At 35.6% G+C, this 20,824-nt stretch overlaps 1 protein-coding gene across 1 annotated transcript; it reads left to right on the forward strand.

Annotated features, from left to right (window-relative positions):
- Window positions 1-835: 835 nt before the first annotated feature.
- Window positions 836-15,372, forward strand: LOC131933383 (uncharacterized). The gene is made up of 5 exons (XM_059290164.1): window positions 836-946; window positions 2,942-3,153; window positions 5,237-5,444; window positions 11,801-11,890; window positions 15,292-15,372. The coding sequence occupies exons 1-5, from the start codon at window positions 892-894 to the stop codon at window positions 15,339-15,341; spliced, it is 615 nt and encodes a 204-aa protein (XP_059146147.1). The 5' UTR covers window positions 836-891; the 3' UTR covers window positions 15,342-15,372.
- Window positions 15,373-20,824: the final 5,452 nt, after the last annotated feature.

Below are 20,824 nucleotides of genomic sequence, written 5' to 3' on the forward strand. Positions count from 1 at the left end.
AAAATTGTATAGCCGTAGACAAACTTTTACTCAGAAATCTTAAATAGATCGTCACAAAGGCGATTGTATAACATCCAACTAACCTGTGTGTGGGGAGGGGGGGGGAAGAGGGGAGGGAGGAGGGGGGGTTGTGGGCGGAGCTCCTTTCTTTGAAGTGGGGGAAGGGGAGACGAGTAGCCTAGTTAAATGCTGAACATTTTGAGCAGAGAGGGGTAGTAGAGGGTTGTGAAAGTAGTGGAGGGGTTTAGGAAGTAGTGGTGGGGGGGGGGGGGGGGGGGAAGTAGTGGAGGGGTGGGAAATTATATTCTAGATATTATTAGGTGTTGATGATAAATTAAAAAAAAAGTCTGCACGAGGAAAGAGGTTTGGAAGTGAGAGTTTTAGACCGAGCATAACCGACAATCTTTTAAAACCTGCCTATACTTTGTAGATATTAACAAAACTCATTTTAAAACGCCACAGTGTAGTCTGTAGAGACAAATATAAACCTACTATAGAAACTGCGCTATTGAATTATATAACAATGAATTTCATCGTTAGGAAATACATCAAATTAAACAGTAATCGTACAGTTGGCCCTAATTTACTTTTGTTTTTTAATTAATTTGCGGTATCATTTGTTACTAACAACAAAACCATAGCCTACACAAAAGTCAACTTGTAGGTGCGCAAAATTTCGCATTTCAGGTTTTGGTATATCCGACACGTTGTACACATATACTAAACGGACATATTTTGGGTCGACACACTTAGACAACAAAAAGACAAACACCAAAGCTATGCTACTTCTTGTTTTTCTTTGCTGGTATGTTTAGTTGTAGTCTATGGCCTGTAATGCTCCCCTCTCGAACCTAATTATTTATTAAAGCTTCAACCAAGACTGAAGCACAGATGGATAAAGTTCTGGTGCTTTCAACACTTCTCATTTGTATGGTTTACTTACCAGGTACGCATGTGGTTTTATTTAAATATTTTCTGCATATTGATTTATCCTTAGACGATTTTCATGCTAAAGACCAACCAAATATTGACCAACAGTTTACCGTTGTCGTGTACCATTGCGTGTGCGTGTACATGTGCATGAGAATCTGCAAGCGCGTATAGAATCTAACCGGCAATTTTTCCATATAGCCAGGTAAATTTTAGAGTTATGTACGCTAAAAATCTAGAAGCATTTTCAAATTTTGCCTCCGTTTTTCACAAGATGTTGCGATGAAATACGGCGTCTGGTCAGGTTTTTAACAATATAACATTTTTTTTTTAAAGTGACGCGTGTTTTTATTTTTGAAAGCTCCAGGACATTGGAAGTATGAGGGTGTGTCGATGGGGGATATATTTTTTGTATAAATCTATATATATAATTCTCTTCTGGGATCAGTTAGAAAACAAGCTGCAAGCGCGCCTTTGCAGTCCCCTCTCTTCCTCTCTATCACTATCACAACCACCCCCACCTCACCCCCACATGATCTGGTGAGCGGTGTTCACTCTGTTTACATTTTACAATCATAGAGACGGGTTTGGTGACGGCTATTAGGGGCAGATAATTTAGTTTGAAACGATTTTAAACTTAGAGGAGGTAACTAAGAGGAGGCTGCTTTCACGTGGGGGGGGGGGGGGGGGGGGGTTAGTGTTTTTAAGCAAATATTTTCAATGGCAGCATTGGTACTGTCGAATTCACAAATTATAAATTACTGAAAAGTAGAAAAAAAGACAACTAAATAGCGGCGTATGATACGCAGCGGGTCAGCTCGTTGATTATATGAGGCGGCGGTCAGTCGCGCTCAGCTTTCACCCACTTGTGGACTTGGTGACCAATGTGCATTTTCCATTGTTCTAGTCACCTGACGCGGATACCTGCAAATTTTTAAGCGCCTTCCGGCTGCCCTAAACATCCGCTGACCACTTTGATTTACATATATATATATATATATATATATATATATATATATATATATATATATATATATATGTACTAATTTTCTAGTAAATAGAGTTATTGGTGAACTTTAAATACAGAATACCGTGTTATATTTTTCATAGCTCATAAAATTCCGTCCAGAGTATCGCCTTCCAACCTACCGCCCCGATCGTATGCTATTGTATTGATCAGATAGCAAATCAAGAATCCGTGATCTTTATTTCTCTTTAATACAGTGGATTTAGGCAAGATATCGGACAATCAAGCAGAAACGAGTGTTCTCTCGCGTTGAAGTTGAGAGAATCGTGGGAATCATACAAATAACTACTCGCGTAATTTTTTTAGCAAAACTGGTTTCTATTCTAATTCGGTGTAATTCCTTCACATTTACCTTGGCGAAAATGCGATACCCCCCCCCCCCCCCCCACTGTTTTCTTATTTTACTGTTACACACTACGGATTCTTTTCTGTGAGTTATTATTCTCACTAATGAAAATCTCTGCGATTTTTTGTCGAAAAAGCGCCCACCGTACCCCACATCTTGAAAACATTCGTTTAACAGGTTTTAACTTCACTAACTTTTTTTTCTACTGTTATATAATCGTACAATACAATCTGATACAATTGGACTCTATTCTAAGTGTTAAACAATTTATCTAATCACCATTTTTGTGTAAATCTTTCCCTTATACATTGGCAAAAAACGCGCCCCCCCCCTCCCCCAACATTTTTTCTTATTTTACTGTTACACAATACTCTTCGATACAAATTGTTTCTTTTTAAAGTGTTAAAATGCCAGAAAGCGGTATTTACCGGCCACTGTTTCTTAAGGGTTTTTATTTATAAGGAGTTAAATCAGTATGTAAATATTTGTAGTCATTTGATTTCTTAACTTTGAATGTTATGATTCAAAACTGCAGCTTAAAATTAGCTTTTAATTTTTTTTTCTGCCCCTTTTGGCGCCCCTAGTGTCGGCGCCCGTAGTTTTTTTTAACGTTCACTAAAAATATATTTTCCCTACAGATATGTTAAGCTGCCTTAAAAAAGATCCTATGGAAATCACAGGATACGAGAAAGACTGTGTTAATAATAGTTGCCGCTACACCGGAAAAATAGAAGGATATGTTGAAGGCTATGTACCGATTATGGATGTCATCGAATGCAGACAGACAATAAGTATTCGCTTTTGCCCTAGGTGGGACGGCTGCATTCATGGCTCTTCGCCTTGGATACCGGTTAGTTTACATGAAAGTAGTGTTTCTTCCAGACTCTTTTTTCCTGGTGGGGGGGGGGGGGGGGGGGTGCACTTGTATTTTTCGGGGGGGGGGGGGGTGCGGTAGACTTTCTTCGGGGGGGGACACACACTGTTAAAAGTATATATTTTCTATATAAAGTTCATTTCGTTCAGGGGGGGGGGCAGGGGGGTGGGGGAATGGGCTCAGACTCCCCGAAGAGATGCCTGGAAGAAACTGCATGAAAGGACGTCGTTTTCACTCAAGTCGTATACGAAGTGTAGAGGAAATATTTGAAATCTTGCACATAAATCGTATGAGATTTTGACAGTTTTTGTTTTTTAATTTAAATTGTGTTTAGTTGCCGAAAATATGTAAATATCAAATATATTTAATCTTTGGTAAAGTCCTTCAAAAATAAAACCGTTTTTTACTTTCTCGTATATACGAAGTATAGAGAAAGTCTTGTAATCGTGCAAAAAAAAAATCGAGATTTTTACAAATCTCGACGTTGTACATCTCACTGATACGGAAAAACATAATTGTGCATTATTTTCCGTATATCTGTGTGCCTGTGTGTCTGTGTGTCTCTCTGTGTGTGTAAACACGATAACTTGAGTACCGTTACAGCTAGGTTGATGAAAATTCACACGTAAGTAAAAAATCTAATCCTTTACGTTCTATCAAATTTTGAGTAATTTCCGTTGACCGGAAATAGTAATTTACGCTATTTCCGATTTCTCAAAAAACACTTGTAAATTTATGAAGTACTAATAATAAAAACTATTATGCACATTTTGTTTTGGCGTTCGCTTGGTGCGCAATTCTTTTTTTTCTATGAGATTCTATTCTATTTTAAAAAGTTTAAGTATTTACAAATGGATTAAAAATCATAACTATATCCCGAGTTCCCATCCCTTGTTGTTTTATATAAGAATATTCGAGAAAGTTTAGGGGAGATCACTCCCGGTTTATTTAATAATAAGATTTACTTTTTAAAAATCGCAACTGATTTAAAATTTATATACACACACATATATATATATATATATATATATATATATATATATATATATATATATATATATATATATATATATATATATATATATATATATATATATATATACCATTTCGAGATTTTTCACAATCGCTGTCATTAGGTAAAAGAAACTGTATACAAATGTACAAGATCTTATTCTTTTGATTTTTTTTTCAAATTCCAATTGATTACTAGTGAGGAAAAAGGTAGTTTACGGTACTTCCGATTTCTCAAAACGATAACATTTTCCGGACCGTTTTGTTTCAAACTTTTCAAGTAGTTGAAGACTCAATGACAATACACTGTAACATAAAATGTGACTTAATTCAATTTTTAATGAACTAATGAGTTTGAATATAATATATAAAAATAAAATATTATTTAAATAACTAAAAGGAAAAGAGCGGTTTGCTTTATTGCTTTCTAATATAAACGTAGTGTTAGACCCTATAACTTGTAAGCTTGAACTTTAACATGTAGGACTAAGCGTTTGTTATAACAAGCAAAAACCATTAATCAAACATGACTTTTTCTACCGTCTGGCGTGGTTTAAATCTTAATTATCGTAAAGTATTCTACTTAACATTATCTTTAGACGTTGTTTCTTTAAATCGCTATCCTTGTGGGAGTTTTTTAAGGATAAACAAATAAGATAAAAATAACAACTCGGAAACTAATCTTGGGGGCCCATTTAACTGATGATTTTAATGTTATAGATTAAATACTAGTACACGTACAACAATTGTTCAATTTTAAAAGCATTGTGTAATAACAATAGCTTGGTACGGTGTGTGGTTCGTGGTTTCATGCGGTGATGGTGAGGTATATTATTTCCCATTCTGTTATTCGCTTCTAGTTCCTCATTTCAATATGTGCATTTCAAATTTATTTTACAAAATTAAAAACAAATATATATTTTTTGTGTGCCTCTACTTTCTGTCCTTTAAAAGATGTTATTGAATTTCACACTGTGGTATGGACATGCAACTTCTTATCATACAGGATTCATCAACTGCTACTGAAGTATCAATGTCTATTTTTCAGTACTGTGATCTACAGGGAGTTTGCTGGGAGCCGGAAGAATGCGCTGATTGGAGCAGGTTCCCCTGCTACTGCTCAGGATATTTCCCTTTTGAATTCAAGTTTTTCTCTGTGGTTGAAAATGCTTTATATCGGCTTGCAGTGTCTAACGGAACGAGACGGGATAACATATTTTATGTCGGCAATATATTTGATTCATCAATTAAACCAGGTAGCCATATTTTTATAACATTTTTCTTAATTTAACAACTAGTTCTTGTTTTGTAAAAATGTATATTTACATCCTAAAAGGTAGTATAATTTGGGAGTTGAATGTTTCCTCAGTTAGTTTTGACAGGGAAGTAATATCAAGGAGAGGAAATATCGATGTATTGGGCACACGCGTAGGAAGAAAGTTGCATATAATAGCAAAAAGTTTAGAAATCAGTTTAGAATCTTTTTCCCTGCCGTCTTTTAGCTTATAAAAGACTATTTCTTTTAATAATTATTTTTTATTTTTCTTTGTTTATATTACAAGTAACTCTAGGATGTAAATAGAGTAGGAAACTATGGTTAGGTCGTTTGATATGTTATAGGAAACTATGGTTAGGTCGTTTGGTATGTTATTATGGGGGGTGGGGGATGTAATAAAATATTGATTGTAATCTGACGCACTCTACTCGTTGGAGAAAAGTAAATAAGGTATCCAATTTTTAATTATTGTTTTTTCAAAGCCTTTTGATCTGTAGAATCATCCAAACACAATCCTCACACAATCATTCATCTTAAACCGTACAGACCACTGCTGATTACCCCAACACATACGTACACATACATCATACACGGGGTAGACAAAACATCACACTAACACACTTCAAACCGTATACGTTTCGCGTATATCAATACATGCATTTAACAGCGTATTACGATATACATTTTTTTCAAAAAACACAAAAGTAGAATCTTTAACAAACAAAATATATCAAATGTATAGCAAATTAAATTGGGGAATAGGGCTAAATGACATTCATAATAAATAAAGATCTTCCAATTAAAACACCTAGAGAGAACTAGGATAGAAACACATTATCATAAATTAGCACAACATTACATGGTTAGCATTTATAAAGAAACGCTAGAAACATTCCAAGGAAACAATAAACAATAAGACATCTAAATTAAAAAAAAACACACTCTTTACACAAAATATAGTTATGCCAGTAAACACTATACAATAAATATAAAAGATACATTTAGAACCATACACAATAAACCCATTACGCCAAAAGAAAAAGAAATACCCAACAAACTATCTTTAACACAACACCAGTTTTACACAATACAAAGTCAAATCAAAATGTCAAAATAACATGTCAAACAAGAAAACAAAACATACAAAAAACTGAGAAAAACATTTATTTAGAATGTAAGTTAATACAAACAGCAAAGCAAACATTTGCGAAAATATAAAAAACCACCAAACAGCGACAACAAACAAAGCAATCACACTTAATTTAATTAACACGACTAGACAAAGAACAGAAGACGAAAATAGACTAGTATTAAAGATCGAATGTTTGTTTTTTTTAGGAATAAAGTAACGATTTATTCTAAAAAAATACTCTGACATTGACTTAAAAGAGTTATTTAAAGCAAAGCTAAGACATAGACTGGAAACTCTCAACTAATAAATTTAAGAGGGGAAAAAGTATTTATATTATTTCAGACAATCTCAAGCTAAATAACAAAGTAGTTCTCTTCACAGAACATTGAATCACCATTAAATAATTACACATTTGCAGTTTAAGGTTTAAAAAAAATTAAAGTTAGACGTTTTGTATAACGTATAAGTAAACTATTTTAAATGAATGAAAGTATATGTCAGAAAGCAGTATTTCTATTGTAAATCTGTATCAGTCCTCATAAGCCGACGATGAAAAACATAATACTGAAGCGGACATGGCAAGGTTAATTAACTGAGGCAAACAAATTGCACACTTTGTCTCTAATTAACTTGCTGTGTATTAACTATTGAATAAATAAACAGGACCTAAAGGACTATAACAAATAAATTAAGAGATTTCTATGAAAAACACAGAACATTTTTCCAGCTTTAGAAGCTGCTATACCAATGACGGAAAGAAGGAAGGAAGGACTGACACACAACCTAGCGGTTTGGGTGGAAAAGGGTTGAATATAGTGTGGGGGTGATTTACGAAACTAGAGAACTAAAATTGGAAGAAATATTACCTCATTAGGTCGTTATATTTTCCACTTAGTTTTCCGTTTTTTTTTCCATTATGCCTGACAAGCGACAGGCTTACTGGCTAGTTAATACAAATAGTTTCGCTGTCTGTGTATCTATCTGTGTATGTACCTGACAAGAACGCTCTAGAGAAAACACAAGCAATTTAAAAACTTTTACAGTGAAACGAAAACGAAATATGACGTCACATTTAGCATAGAGTAGAAAATAATATCAAGCCGGAGTAATATGACGTCATTGATTCTCGAGTAAACATTGAATAACAAGGCAATTTTGTCTAATCTAAGTGGTTTGCATGAAGAGTTTCTTTCATACAATTCTTCGGGTAGGGGCGAAGCCCCACCCCCGCGTAAGAACGTCTGAGCGCCCCCCCTCCCCAACTCAAAAGAAATTTCCTCATCGATACTCAATAATAAAATTACCGCCTAATTAATGTGTCTAATCTAAAAAAGTGGTTTTCTTGCAATTTCTTTAATGCAATTCTTCGCGTAGTGGCTAAGCGCGACACCAGTGTTTCTTCCAGACTTTTCCTCCCTGGAGGGGGGAACTTTTTCTAATCTAAAAAGTGTTTAGCGTGCAGTTTTTTTCAAGCATCTTTTCCGGTAGGGGCGAAGCCCCGCCCAGATTCTTCCTTTAGTTTGTATGATCTACAAATGCGACCAGTGTTTCTGTCAGACTTTTTCCTCCCCGGAGAGGGGTGGGGGTACTTGAAATTTTCGGGGGCGGGGGTAGAATTTTCTGGAAGGGGGCGGACACTGGAAAAAGTATATAATTATATTTCGTTGAATGGGACGGTAGACATGTTTTGGAGTGTGTGTGAGGGGGGGGGGGGGGGGCTAAGCCCCCTCCTCCCAAGTAGAGTTGCCTGAAAGAAACTCTAAATGCGACTTTTTTCATGAATGAGATGAAGTGCATGGTTTTTGGGATATGCCTATGACTATCTAATATATAAAGCTCAGTTCTGTATGTAATGCATTTGTATATCGTTGGAATTGTACGAATTTAAGTGTTAGAAAATTATCGTGCGCATTTGTCTAAATTTATGAGCTAAAAAATTACCATTGAAAGTGTTGGGAAATCATTTTCATTTTTCAAATTACAGTAATAATTGTCGGCATGTTCATTAAACACAAGTTTTAAAAAAAATATCATCTTTTACAAAAATTCTAATTATGTCTTTATTTAGTCCTATAGCACTTACTTCCCTTTGATAAATTAGGAAAAACACTTACTTCCCTTTAAAAATCATTGCATTAGTCGAAAATAATTTACTTTTTAATTACTTTGTTTTGGTGTTGGGAAAAAAAAAATTACATAATTAGCGGGGATTGATCAAGTGCAAATGTTGTAGGTATTTTACGGATAAGCTTGGAGTATTAAAATTGTTCATCAAATTGAAACAGGCGCGTTCGTTTAAGTGAGTGCAAAAGACTATGAATAAGTTGGGGTACTATAGTCGTTCATTAAGCTAAAACAGGTGATTCCGCCCCGGGCGTTTATGTTCGCGTTAGTGTTTTCTTTGTGTTTAGGTGGGTTTGCGTTAGTGGTTGCGTTTTGATTTGGTTCGTTTTTGTTCTTTCTTTTATCGTTTTTGTTTGTTTTTTTTTTGTTTTTTTTTGAGTTTGTATTTGTGTTTTTGGTTGGTTTTGCGTTTGAATTTGGTTTGTTTTCGTTTGCTTTTTCGTTGTTTTTTTTTTTTGTTGGTATTGGTGTTTGTGGTTGGGTTTGTTGTTAGGTTTTTGTTTTCGTTTGCTTTTTTGTTTGTTTTTTCTTTGTGTTTGTATTGGTGTTTGTGGTTGTGGTTGGGTTTGTTGTTAGGTTTTTTGTTTTCGTTTGTATTTGTAATTGTGTTAGCGTTATGTTTGCGTTTTGTTGTTTTGGTTTTGGTTGGTTGTGGTTTGGGTGGGCAATGCCGGGTTTATGATGATTACTAAACACACAGGTAATGGTCTTTAACAGAAAGGTTTTTCACAGAAGCCAGAGCAGGGCCTGGCCGGGACGGCTAGTATAGTATAAATACAAAATCAGGACATATAAAATACAAAATGTTGCCTTCAGAATATTTATATATTAAAAAATATCCATCGTAAGTAGAAGTTGATCTCTTCGTTTAACTCCTCTGTAGCCTAACGCAGAGGCGTAGAGAAGGCGAGGCGGGGGGTGCGGACCGCAACGGGTGACACCATTTAGGGGGGGTGACACCAAAGGCAAAAAATTGTAAAATTTATAGAATGAAATGCCATTTTCCAGATCCATTAGTTAAAGTTAAATAGTCTTCTAAGTACAAATCGACAATTATATCAAGAGGGGGGGGGGGGTGTGACACCACGACGTAAACGTAAACTATAAAGAAAACAATGCTACATCCAACTGTATTATAAACAGACTGTAGATAAACATCGTTACTATTAAGTCAGCAGTGATTAAAGCTTAAACACGTACGTGTACCAGTATGTGGCATATATATAAATTTTAGGCCTATGTAGGCCGACACACACACACATATATATATATATATATATATATATATATATATATATATATATATATATATATATATATATATATATATATATATATATATATATATATATATATATATGTATATATATATATGTATATATATATATATATATACATATATATATATATATATATATATATATATGCTTTGTTTCCTGGGAGGGGGTGACAATACGAAGTGCCGCACCGGGTGACACCCGACCTAGCGACGCCACTGGCCTAACGGCTGACGAAGGGGCCCACTGATAATTTTTGCATAGGGGCCCAAAAATCCTAGCTACGCCACTGCACTGACAATACCGTTTCTGTAGAGACTAAGTCTCCCGGCAAAGCGGTCTCATTGAATATGACATCTGCCAGTGGGACCCTTTCATCAATATTCTTTAGAGTTAGCTTATCCAACACTCTTATGTAATACAACGTAAGCATCTCTTGTTCGGCAGGCCTTATTTTTATATTAGTTTATCTAATATATAAAGCTCAGTTCTGTATGTAATGCATTTGTATGTCGTTGGAATTGTACGAATTTAAGTGTTAGAAAATTATCGTGCGCATTTGTCTAAATTTATGAGCTAAAAAATTACTATTGAAAGTGTTGGGAAATAATTTTCATTTTTCAAATTACAGTAATAATTGTCGGCATGTCCATTAAACACAAGTTTTAAAAAAAATATCATCTTTTACAAAAATTCTAATTATGTCTTTATTTAGTCCTATAGCACTTACTTCCCTTTGATAAATTAGGAAAAACACAATTACTTCCCTTTATAAACCCATTGCATTCCGTGAAAATAATTTACTTTTTAATTACTTTGTTTTGGTGTTGGGAAAAAAAATAATTACATAATTAGCGGGGATTGATCAAGTGCAAATGTTGTAGGTATTTTACGGATAAGCTTGGAGTATTAAAATTGTTCATCAAATTGAAACAGGCGCGTTCGTTTAAGTGAGTGCAAAAGACTATGAATAAGTTGGGGTACTATAGTCGTTCATTAAGCTAAAACAGGTGATTCCGCCCCGGGCGTTTATGTTCGCGTTAGTGTTTTCTTTGTGTTTAGGTGGGTTTGCGTTAGTGGTTGCGTTTTGATTTGGTTCGTTTTTGTTCTTTCTTTTTTCGTTTTTGTTTGTGTTTTTTTTTTTTTGGGTTTGTATTTGTGTTTTTGGTTGGTTTTGCGTTTGAATTTGGTTTGTTTTCGTTTGCTTTTTCGTTGTTTTTTTTTTTTTTTTTGTTGGTATTGGTGTTTGTGGTTGGGTTTGTTGTTAGGTTTTTGTTTTCGTTTGCTTTTTTGTTTGTTTTTTCTTTGTGTTTGTATTGGTGTTTGTGGTTGTGGTTGGGTTTGTTGTTAGGTTTTTGTTTTCGTTTGTATTTGTAATTGTGTTAGCGTTATGTTTGCGTTTTGTTGTTTTGGTTTTGGTTGGTTGTGGTTTGGGTGGGCAATGCCGGGTTTATGATGATTACTAAACACACAGGTAATGGTCTTTAACAGGAAGGTTTTTCACAGAAGCCAGAGCAGGGCCTGGCCGGGACGGCTAGTATTTTATATAAATTAAAGTACCTAGAAAATAGCACTATCAACCTAGCGCCCGTTGTATCCTTCCTCAACGGGCCATTTTTCTCGTATTGAAATATGTTTCTTAAATATTTTAAGAACGTAAGCGTATTGTTCTTATGACAAGTAACACTTTTTAAATTCTAAACATTGAACCCGCCCTAGTGTATGCCACGGCTGCAAGTATAACAATAGATCAATACTTGACATGGGTTAGGATCTAAATTCCTTTGAAAACTCTTCCGACAGATAACTGGGACCCAGTGGACAATTTTGAGCTCGCTTGGAGTGAAAAAGAGTTTTCTTATTCAACCAACGGAGAACAACAATTACATTCAGGTAATGCTTTATATGTCACATAGTTTATTACATTACATCAAACATTTGGTAATTGCTATTAGAAATATAAATATTCTTATATTAAAACTAATGATTTTGATAGGCAGCATAGTAGGTAGGCTTGCCGCTTATGAGACAATGTTACCACATTACGTGGACAAAGCTAGATTAAACGGCCCACTCATCAATTGTTGAGACGGCTACGAAAACGGGAAGATTTTTTTCCCGAATGGACACTTGCCCGAAGGCGACAAATGCCCGAATGGACATCAAGAGAGAATTTAAAGTCACCGCTGCCAACAGCACCTTACATTTATTAAAGAATAAAAATTATTTCTTTACTTCTATTTCTCAATTAAAAAAATAAAAGCTAACTTTTAAAAAAAATTTTAAAAAAGTTTATTTTTATTCTTAGAATTGTGTTGATTATTATTGATTTTTTACTAACAATGACCAATTTGTATTATAAGTTATTATAAATACTAATAATGTTTCGAGCAAACGGCCTTCGGGCAAACGGCCTTCGGGCAAACGGCATTCGGGAAAGTGTCTTTCGGGAATTTGTCGTCGACCAAATAAAAACATACATTTAGCAAGGTACCCACCGGCTGTGTTGGCGGAGAAAGGGCTTAATTAAGGGCGGAGATATTCGCGCACTGTGGACAATACACCTATTATTTAAAGGCAATTGTTATATTTCGGTCATACCTGAGGACGCTGTTAAAAGTATATATTTTCTATATAAATTCCATTTCGTTCGGATGGGTGGTAGACTCTCTTCGGGGGGGGGGGGGGGGGGGGGGGGGAGGGGGGAGGGGCAGAGACCCCCAGAACAGATACCTGGAAGAAACACTGATTTTGTCTGAGAACATTTGTCCGTGAGATAGTTTGTCTGAGAACATTTGTCCGTGAGATAATTTATCTGAGAACATTTGTCCGTGAGATAATTTGTCTGGGAACATTTGTCCGTGAGATAATTTGTCTGGGAACATTTGTCCGTGAGATAATTTGTCTGGGAACATTTGTCCGTGAGATAATTTGTCTGAGAACATTTGTCCGTGAGATAATTTGTCTGGGAACATTTGTCCGTGAGATAATTTGTCTGAGAACATGTGCCCGTAAGATAATAAAACAAAATCAATAATTTAAATTACTGGAAAAAAAAAAAAAACAACCATTAACCGTTCTGTAAATTGATATGGGGGGGGGGGGCAGAGTGGTCTATCGGTAGAACGCGCGCAATGATAACTACAGCAATCGCTAGGAGGTCGTCCCACTACCGAACAGGCCCTTGTGTGATATGATAACTACAGCAATCGCTAGGAGGTCGTCCCACTACCGAACAGGCCCTTGTGTGATATGATAACTACAGCAATCGCTAGGAGGTCGTCCACCTACCGAACAGGCCCTTGTGTGATATGATAACTACAGCAATCGCTAGGAGGTCGTCCACCTACTGAACTGGCCCTTGTGTGATAAACGTTCAGCATAATCCTATGGGTCGCAAAAACCCACGAGACACCCCTGTTTAAGAGATATTTTAAAAAATAATTTCAACCCTATTCTATTCTGCTTCCCGAATGAGCGTATTTTTTGGCCAGCAATGACAATTTAACTGCTAGAGAGATAGTAAAGTCAGTCATTTAAAAACAAAAAGTAATCCTTACATTATATTGAACGAGCCGACCCGCAGCGTATCATACGCCGCTATTTAGTTGTTTTATTTTCTACTTTTCAGTAATTCATAATTTGTGAATTCGACAGTACCAATGCTGCCATTGAAAATATTTGCTTTAAAACACTACCCCCCCCCTTTCCACTAACCCCGACCCTACACCCTCCCCCCCCCCCCCCCGTGAAAGCAGCCTCCTCTTAGTTATTTCTTAGTTACCTCCTGTTAGTTTAAAATCGAACGAAATTATCTGCCCCTAATAGAAACCCGACTCTACGGCTCTACGATTTGTAAACATTTAGCTTTGTAAACATTTAGCGTGACCACAACTCACCAGACAATGTGGGGGTGGGGTGGAGGTGGTAGTGATAGTGATAGAGAGACAGAGACAGAGAGGGGACTGCAAGGAGGCGCTTGCAGCTTGTTTTCTAACGGCTCCCAGAAGAGAATTATATATATAGATGACAATAGTAGTTTTATGATTCACTTCTTCTTCGTTCTTAATTGTGATGTTGGAATGGAATTTTATTATATCTCTGAATAACGTTTTTAAAAAATTAACAATATACGACAATCAATTTTTTAAAATGTTAAAGTCGACTAAAACTATCATTAGCACAGGACATATTTTATTGTGATGTATTTTCTCTATGATATAATTTATCCTAATATAATTTGTCCTGAGATCTTTGAGATCATTTGTCCTGAGATCATTTGTCCTGAGATCATTTGTCCTGAGATCATTATTTTGTCATGAGATAATTTGTCCATGAGATATTTTGTCTGGGATATCTTGTCTGAGATTATTTGTCATGAGAACATTTGTCATGGAACCCGTGGTGAAGCGGTATAATCGGATAAAACATAACGAGTTATTTAAATTACTGGGAACAAAAACCATCAACCGTTCAGTAAAGTGATATGGGGCAGAGAGGTCTATCGGTAGATCACTCGCTATGATAACTACAGGAGGTCGCTAGGAGGTTGTCCCACTACCGAACAGGTCCTTGTGTGATAAACGTCAATATAAATCTATGGGTCGCAAAAACCCACGAGCGATATTTGGGAGATATTTTTCTAATTTCAGCCCTATTTCTTTCTGCTTGCCTAATGAGCGTAGTTTGAGCCAGTAATGACTATTTAACTGCTAGAGAGATAGTAAATTGTGTCAATTGTTTTAAAAATTAAGTAATCCCTACATTATTTTGAATGACTATAGTAATTTTATGATTTATTTCTTCTACATTTTTAATTGTAATGTTGGAATGAAAAATTTCCAACAAAACTGTTACAGTCTGTTGACTCTGATTTTAACTTGTTTTTCTTTCTGGATTAACTTCCGTAACACTTGTCCAACCAAGAGCAGACTATAAAGTAATCGAACCTCAACCAGAGGCGTAGCGACCCTTCCCGGCGCCAGGGGACAAACTTTTCGATTTTGCACCCACCCCACCCTCAAACTTTCGATTTGCACCCCCCTCCTCAAGATTTCGATTTGCACCCCCCCCCCCCTTCAAACTTTCGATTTGCACCCCCCTCAACCGTTCAATTTATTTTTCCAACATATGTCCGTCTCCCCTCGCTACGCTACTGACCTCAACTGTCCGGGGGTTTGAACTCGAGACTTTTAGGTTTAACATCGCTTACTATTAAACACGTTAAAAAGAGCCTAGAGATCATTTTTAAAACTTGTGTTTGAAATAAATATATTTTTTTACATATTCAACAGAGTTTGTCTTCTTGGGAATCGGAGCTCTAAGCGTCCTCCTACTAGCCTAAAGAAAACTTGCTCAGGAGTATTCCAGATATAGCGGCACATTCATTACAGGGGGTGGGTGTTCGTGAATGGGGGAAATTGGAAGAATTAAGTTACACTTTATTGTTGAAAGAAATATAACTGAAAAATATTTGTAGCAGCTATTGAGAATTTTATAAACGTTATTGTTTAAGGTGCAAAGAAAAATGGTCAATCTACATTTTCTTAACACTGATTTGAAAAAAAAGAAGTTAATACTTTCACGGTTGATAATTTAAACTATTTTTAAAAAATTCTATATTGTGAATGGAGGTAGGGAGGCAGTAATATTAGGTAATATATTTTTAAGTCTGATTTTTTTTTAAAAGTGATTCGGAAGTGCTGGGAAAGGGATAGAGATAAAATGAATGGCGTTATGCATGTAAGACGCGAAAATGAAACCAAATCAACAAAGCTAAATGAATTATTAGAGTTTTTTCAGTAAATAATATGCTGTTGAAAAAAATGTGACTGTTACTTTTTTGAAAGTATTTTAATAATTATTTCATAATTACAATTAAATAGAAATAATGTTTTTCGTTTGTTTGGATGAACATTTTTGTTAACATATACACTTTTTTTAAAAAATAATATATATTAAAGTTATTTTAACACAAATGAAAAGGCAAAGAGTTAAGTAAGATAAGCGATGCGCTAAGTGGTAGAAACTGATACTTACGGCATCGCACTGTTAGATTCAACATCTCTCTTGAACGAATGATGCCTATTAGGCTATTAGCCGTATGTCACCAAATTGGAATTTAGCTTGATAAAACCTCAAGACATTAGTGATGCGCTGGTTATTCCTATAGCAGCTTTCAGTGAAGTATAATGGCTGAGATTCTTCGCTTTCTGAATTGTTTTAAGCGTTCATTTTGTCCTTTGATAAAAACAAAATTATATAAACGTTGAAGTAGGTAACATAGATTTAAAATATTGTTATTTGAATTTTAAAAGTGATTTTGATTAAGACATTGAATAAAATTGTGAAAGTTTTAAAACAATTTTATTGTGATCTTTCCTTTTCTGGTTTAAGAAGTATAAATGGACAGCAATTCAGATCAAAATGTAAAAGGTTCATCACAAATTTTTCCTAGTACATTAATAACTGAAGTTTTGAAACAGAGCAACATTTTTTTTTCAAGTTTACTTCACATGCCATTATAACATCAAACTTTGAATTTATGAGCGGCATAAAAAAAATTTCTTCTTGAATAATCATTAAATTTCAGATAAAACAAGTTAATAAAAAGTCTAGTGACGATTTAAGCGCAATTTCCTTAATTAATTTTTTTGTGACTGAACGAAAGGATATTTTTGAAAACTTTCTTCGGCAATATTGTTCTAAATTATAGCAGGAATCGATTGATAAATGTTTCAAGTCGCTAAGTGGTCTGGTTGCCGAGATATGGGCCAAAAACTGCATTTTTTAAAGGTTTTTTGGCTTTTCCGGGAAATCCAGGAATGAATTCCGGGAATTTTTTTGGCCCACAATCATCCTCGGAACTTGCTTAACATATTTGCTTTGGAACTAGTCCTCGATATTGCTTCGTTGAGAAGGAGATACGACTTAAAGCTGCGGACACACATCAATCCAGAAATGACGAGTTAATAATCGCAATTCCTGTAAGGAAATTGCGCTAAAAACTTGTTCAGTTTTTTGAAGGCTGGAAGCTTTTGTACCTGAAAATAAGTTGAATATCGTACACAATCTGGTGAAACATGCTAAAACTATTAAAGCAGTTATAGCTCAACTCATGTTTAATATCCAGTGGGGTTACTGAACTTGATTTAAAACCGCATAAGTCGTTCTAAAACGATATACAAACACACAAAACAGCCATAAAAATCACATGCAGTACAGCACAATTTGGCCTGGGTGTGTAACCTTTCAAACAGCATGTACTCGTGGATAAATGAAGTAAAAAACTAAATTAAAAACATAAAACGTACATACCTATTGATAATTGCCAAACTTGTCAAAGGTAGCAACCTAAGCTGAAGCGACAGAGGTGCCATAATGCCGCTCATGGCGCGAAAGTTAACTGTGAAAAGAAAAGGATTTTTACAAAACACACGAATAGGTATATACCAGGGGTCGGCAACCTTTTGAAGCGGAAGAGCCAAAAGTTACAATTTTCAAAATTTCCCTGGTTTTAAAGAGCCAATAACATTTTTATTTCAAATATTTTATTTTTTGGTTAAGATTTTAGTATTTGTTCAAGGAGCTGGAGAGCCGCATCTTGATATCAAAGGAGCCGCATGCGGCTCGCGAGCCGTAGGTTGCCGACCCCTGGTATATACAATAACAAAATACAATTTACACAATTCCGTCTGATAGAGTTTGCTTTCATCAGAAAAGAAACATCAAATTTAATGCCATACGTCAATGGGGCTTGTAAGTAGGTCACAACTTCTCGTTCTCGTACTATGCAGCTAGTAGATTTCGAGCCCGTAGACTTACAAGCCCTATTTCTAAGAAAGTTATGAGCTTTTTAAAAAAAAATTAAAATGCGTCTTGTTTTTAACTGAAAATGTCTGTTTAGGACCAGTGTTTCTTCCAGACTTTCTTCTCCGGGGGGGGGGGGGGGGGGGGGGGCACTTGATATTTTCGGTCAACATTTTCTATTTTCCAGGGGGGGGGGGTGATTGTTAGGAGAGTCAGTGTGAATTGTCAGGGGTTATTTATTTTAGTCTGTGAAATGGTTAGAGAGGGAATTGGTGTGAGGAAAGTTGGTGGGGGAAGAGTGGCGGGAGGGGGAGTAATGCAAGAGTGTACAAGTGGTGGATAGTTGGTTTGACAGAGAAAGGGTCGGAAAATAAGGGATAGGTGGGGAAGTAATGGAGGGGCTGGGAAGTAGTGGAGGGCTTGGGCAGTTGTGGAGGGGTGTAAATGTAGTGGAGGGGTGTAAATGTAGTGGAGGGGTGTAAATGTAGTGGAGGGCTTGGGAAGTAGTGGAGGGGTGGGGAAGTAGTGGAATTATCGTCTCTTCTCTTTTGTGCCCAGGACACATGGGGCAGATAATAATGTGGTCAGCACTATGCCCAGCCGGATTCGAACGCAACAGTTTCAGGTTAGCAATCTGGCTCTGTACTGCTATGCCCCGCCTTTCTGTGAAATGCCTAATTGAAATTTTTTAATGTAGCACACATACACACACACACACACACACATATATATATATATATATATATATATATATATATATATATATATATATATATATATATATATATATATATATATATAGATGGTGACAAGAGAAATGATCTCAGGAGAAATGATCTCAGACAAAATATCTCAGACAAAATATCTCACGGAAAATTGATCTCAGGACAAATGATCTCAAGACAAATGATCTATAGGACTAGTGATCCCACGGACAAAAGATACCAAGACAAAATATATCAAGACAAATGACATCATGGACAAGTGATATGAAACAAAATATCTCAGACAAAATTTCTCACAAAAAATTTTAATAGTATATACGAGGAATTTTGTTTGATGTGCACATTTTTTTTTATTAACCGTCAAATTGTTTGGATTACGTTTTTGCCAATAATAATTGTGAATAAAATGAATTTGTTACACTTAACAAAACAATAGCATTTCATTTGAAAACGTAAAAATTAAAACAAAATTACTCCTTGAAGTTGAAAGGTATAATAATTGATAATGTATAAACAAATTTTTAAAAAGTAGTTATAAAACAGTAATGTTCAAAACACGCGAAACATTTTTCAAAAATGTGATTGGGTCTTCAGGTTCGTAACGTAAAACCATTGTTTTTATTGTATTGTCAACACAAACATAACGTTTACGTTTCTTTGCTGGCTGCTGTCCAGCGTCAATCTGGCTTCTTAAAAGTGCAGTTGCATGCTGTTGCTGCTGTAATTTACGTGCTAGTCTTGCTCTAGTGGGATAGCAAACACTGACCATTGCATTAAAGGCATTGTGCCAGCCTTCCAATGCATTATTGCTTCTGGGCAACTCGTTTTTGACGCGATTGGGTTGGTTCCAGAGGCTCACAGGGTACCGAGGCGGGGAACGGCGACCACGTCGAACACGCCCTATGTATACATCTTCAAAGTAGTCAATGAGAAAATCCAAGTCAGAAAATCCACTTGTACACACAAGTCTTTCGAAAACACACAACGTATATATATATATATATATATATATATATATATATATATATATATATATATATATATATATATATATATATATATATATATATATATATATATATATATATTCAATTCATAAAACTTTTAAAGCACTGAAGCTAGATCTGATGTGCATACATAAAACATGAGTATGGAGATTACAGCTCAAACATGCAACGGTTCTACATAAATCATATACCAAGTAAAATATTTCTGCATATAATAAGGTATAAACAGATCTGCAGGTACCATGTATGAGTAGGTTTACAGGTATCATGTATGAATACTATTACAGGCACCACATGAACATGTTTAAATAGATCCACAGATTCTATGTATACATTGTGTGTAATTTGTCTTTATGTATCTTGTATTTATAGGTCTACACGTATAATGTATAAAATGTTTTACAGGTACGCGGTATACATAGGTTCACTGGCACCGTGTATACAATAACCTCATCCCACTGCCTGTTTTCTTCTGGACTTTCATTATCTGTCTCCACCTATTCTAAATTTATGCGATCTCACATTAATTTAACGTTTTATTTTTTTGGTAAGGTGTATCATGATTCTTTCGCTTTTATGTTAACGTCATGCAGTGGCGTAGCTAGCGTAAGCAAGGCATAGGGGCCCAAGGCAAATAGGGGCCCTTTTTCGAAAGTTTGAGGGGGGGGGGGGTGCAAATCGTAAGTCTGATGGGGGGTGCAAATCGAAAGTTTTAGAGGGGTGCAAATTGAAAGTCTGATGGGGGGGGGGGGTGCAAATCGAAAGTTTGTCCCCGGTCGCCGGGAAGGGTCGCTACGCCTCTGAGGGGCCCACTAACACTTTTTGCGTAGGGACCCAAAAATCCTAGCTACGCCACTGACGTCATGTTATTATTCTTCCTCCTTAATGTTAACATAACAATAAATTTATAGAAATAAAGCATGTCACGAGAAGTCTACAAGAGAGCCTTATATGGTATCGTTGAATCACATAGGGTCGACATGATAAAAGACGACCCCCAAAATGTCAACTCATTAATGACGACCACTGGTGTTCATTTTAATTATATTCGTTTTAAATTTTTATTTCTAAACACTTTCTAAGCACGATATAAAATTCTGCCTATTTCACATATTAAATTTGTAGCCTAAAGTAATTTATATGAAATTACTTTTGAGGAGTCGTATAAACAAATAATTGTACACAGCCGCCGGATTCTAAAATGTTTAAAAACTTGAAGTTCGGAGTAATAGTCAAAGGGCAATTAATGCGAGTGACTTAAAATGTGTTGACTTTAATTAAAGGGT

Source organism: Physella acuta, unplaced genomic scaffold, assembly GCF_028476545.2.
Source record: "Physella acuta isolate Inbredline_101_S28 unplaced genomic scaffold, ASM2847654v3 ptg000107l, whole genome shotgun sequence".
NCBI lineage: Eukaryota > Metazoa > Mollusca > Gastropoda > Physidae > Physella > Physella acuta.

Bases quoted from the DNA above. Each gene is read 5' to 3' on its own strand.
- LOC131933383 (XM_059290164.1), top strand. From the start codon at position 892: ATGGATAAAGTTCTGGTGCTTTCAACACTTCTCATTTGTATGGTTTAC. The intron at 3,154-5,236 runs GTTAGTTTACAT...TCTATTTTTCAG, and splicing joins GCTCTTCGCCTTGGATACCG to TACTGTGATCTACAGGGAGT. The intron at 5,445-11,800 runs GTAGCCATATTT...CTCTTCCGACAG, and splicing joins TGATTCATCAATTAAACCAG to ATAACTGGGACCCAGTGGAC.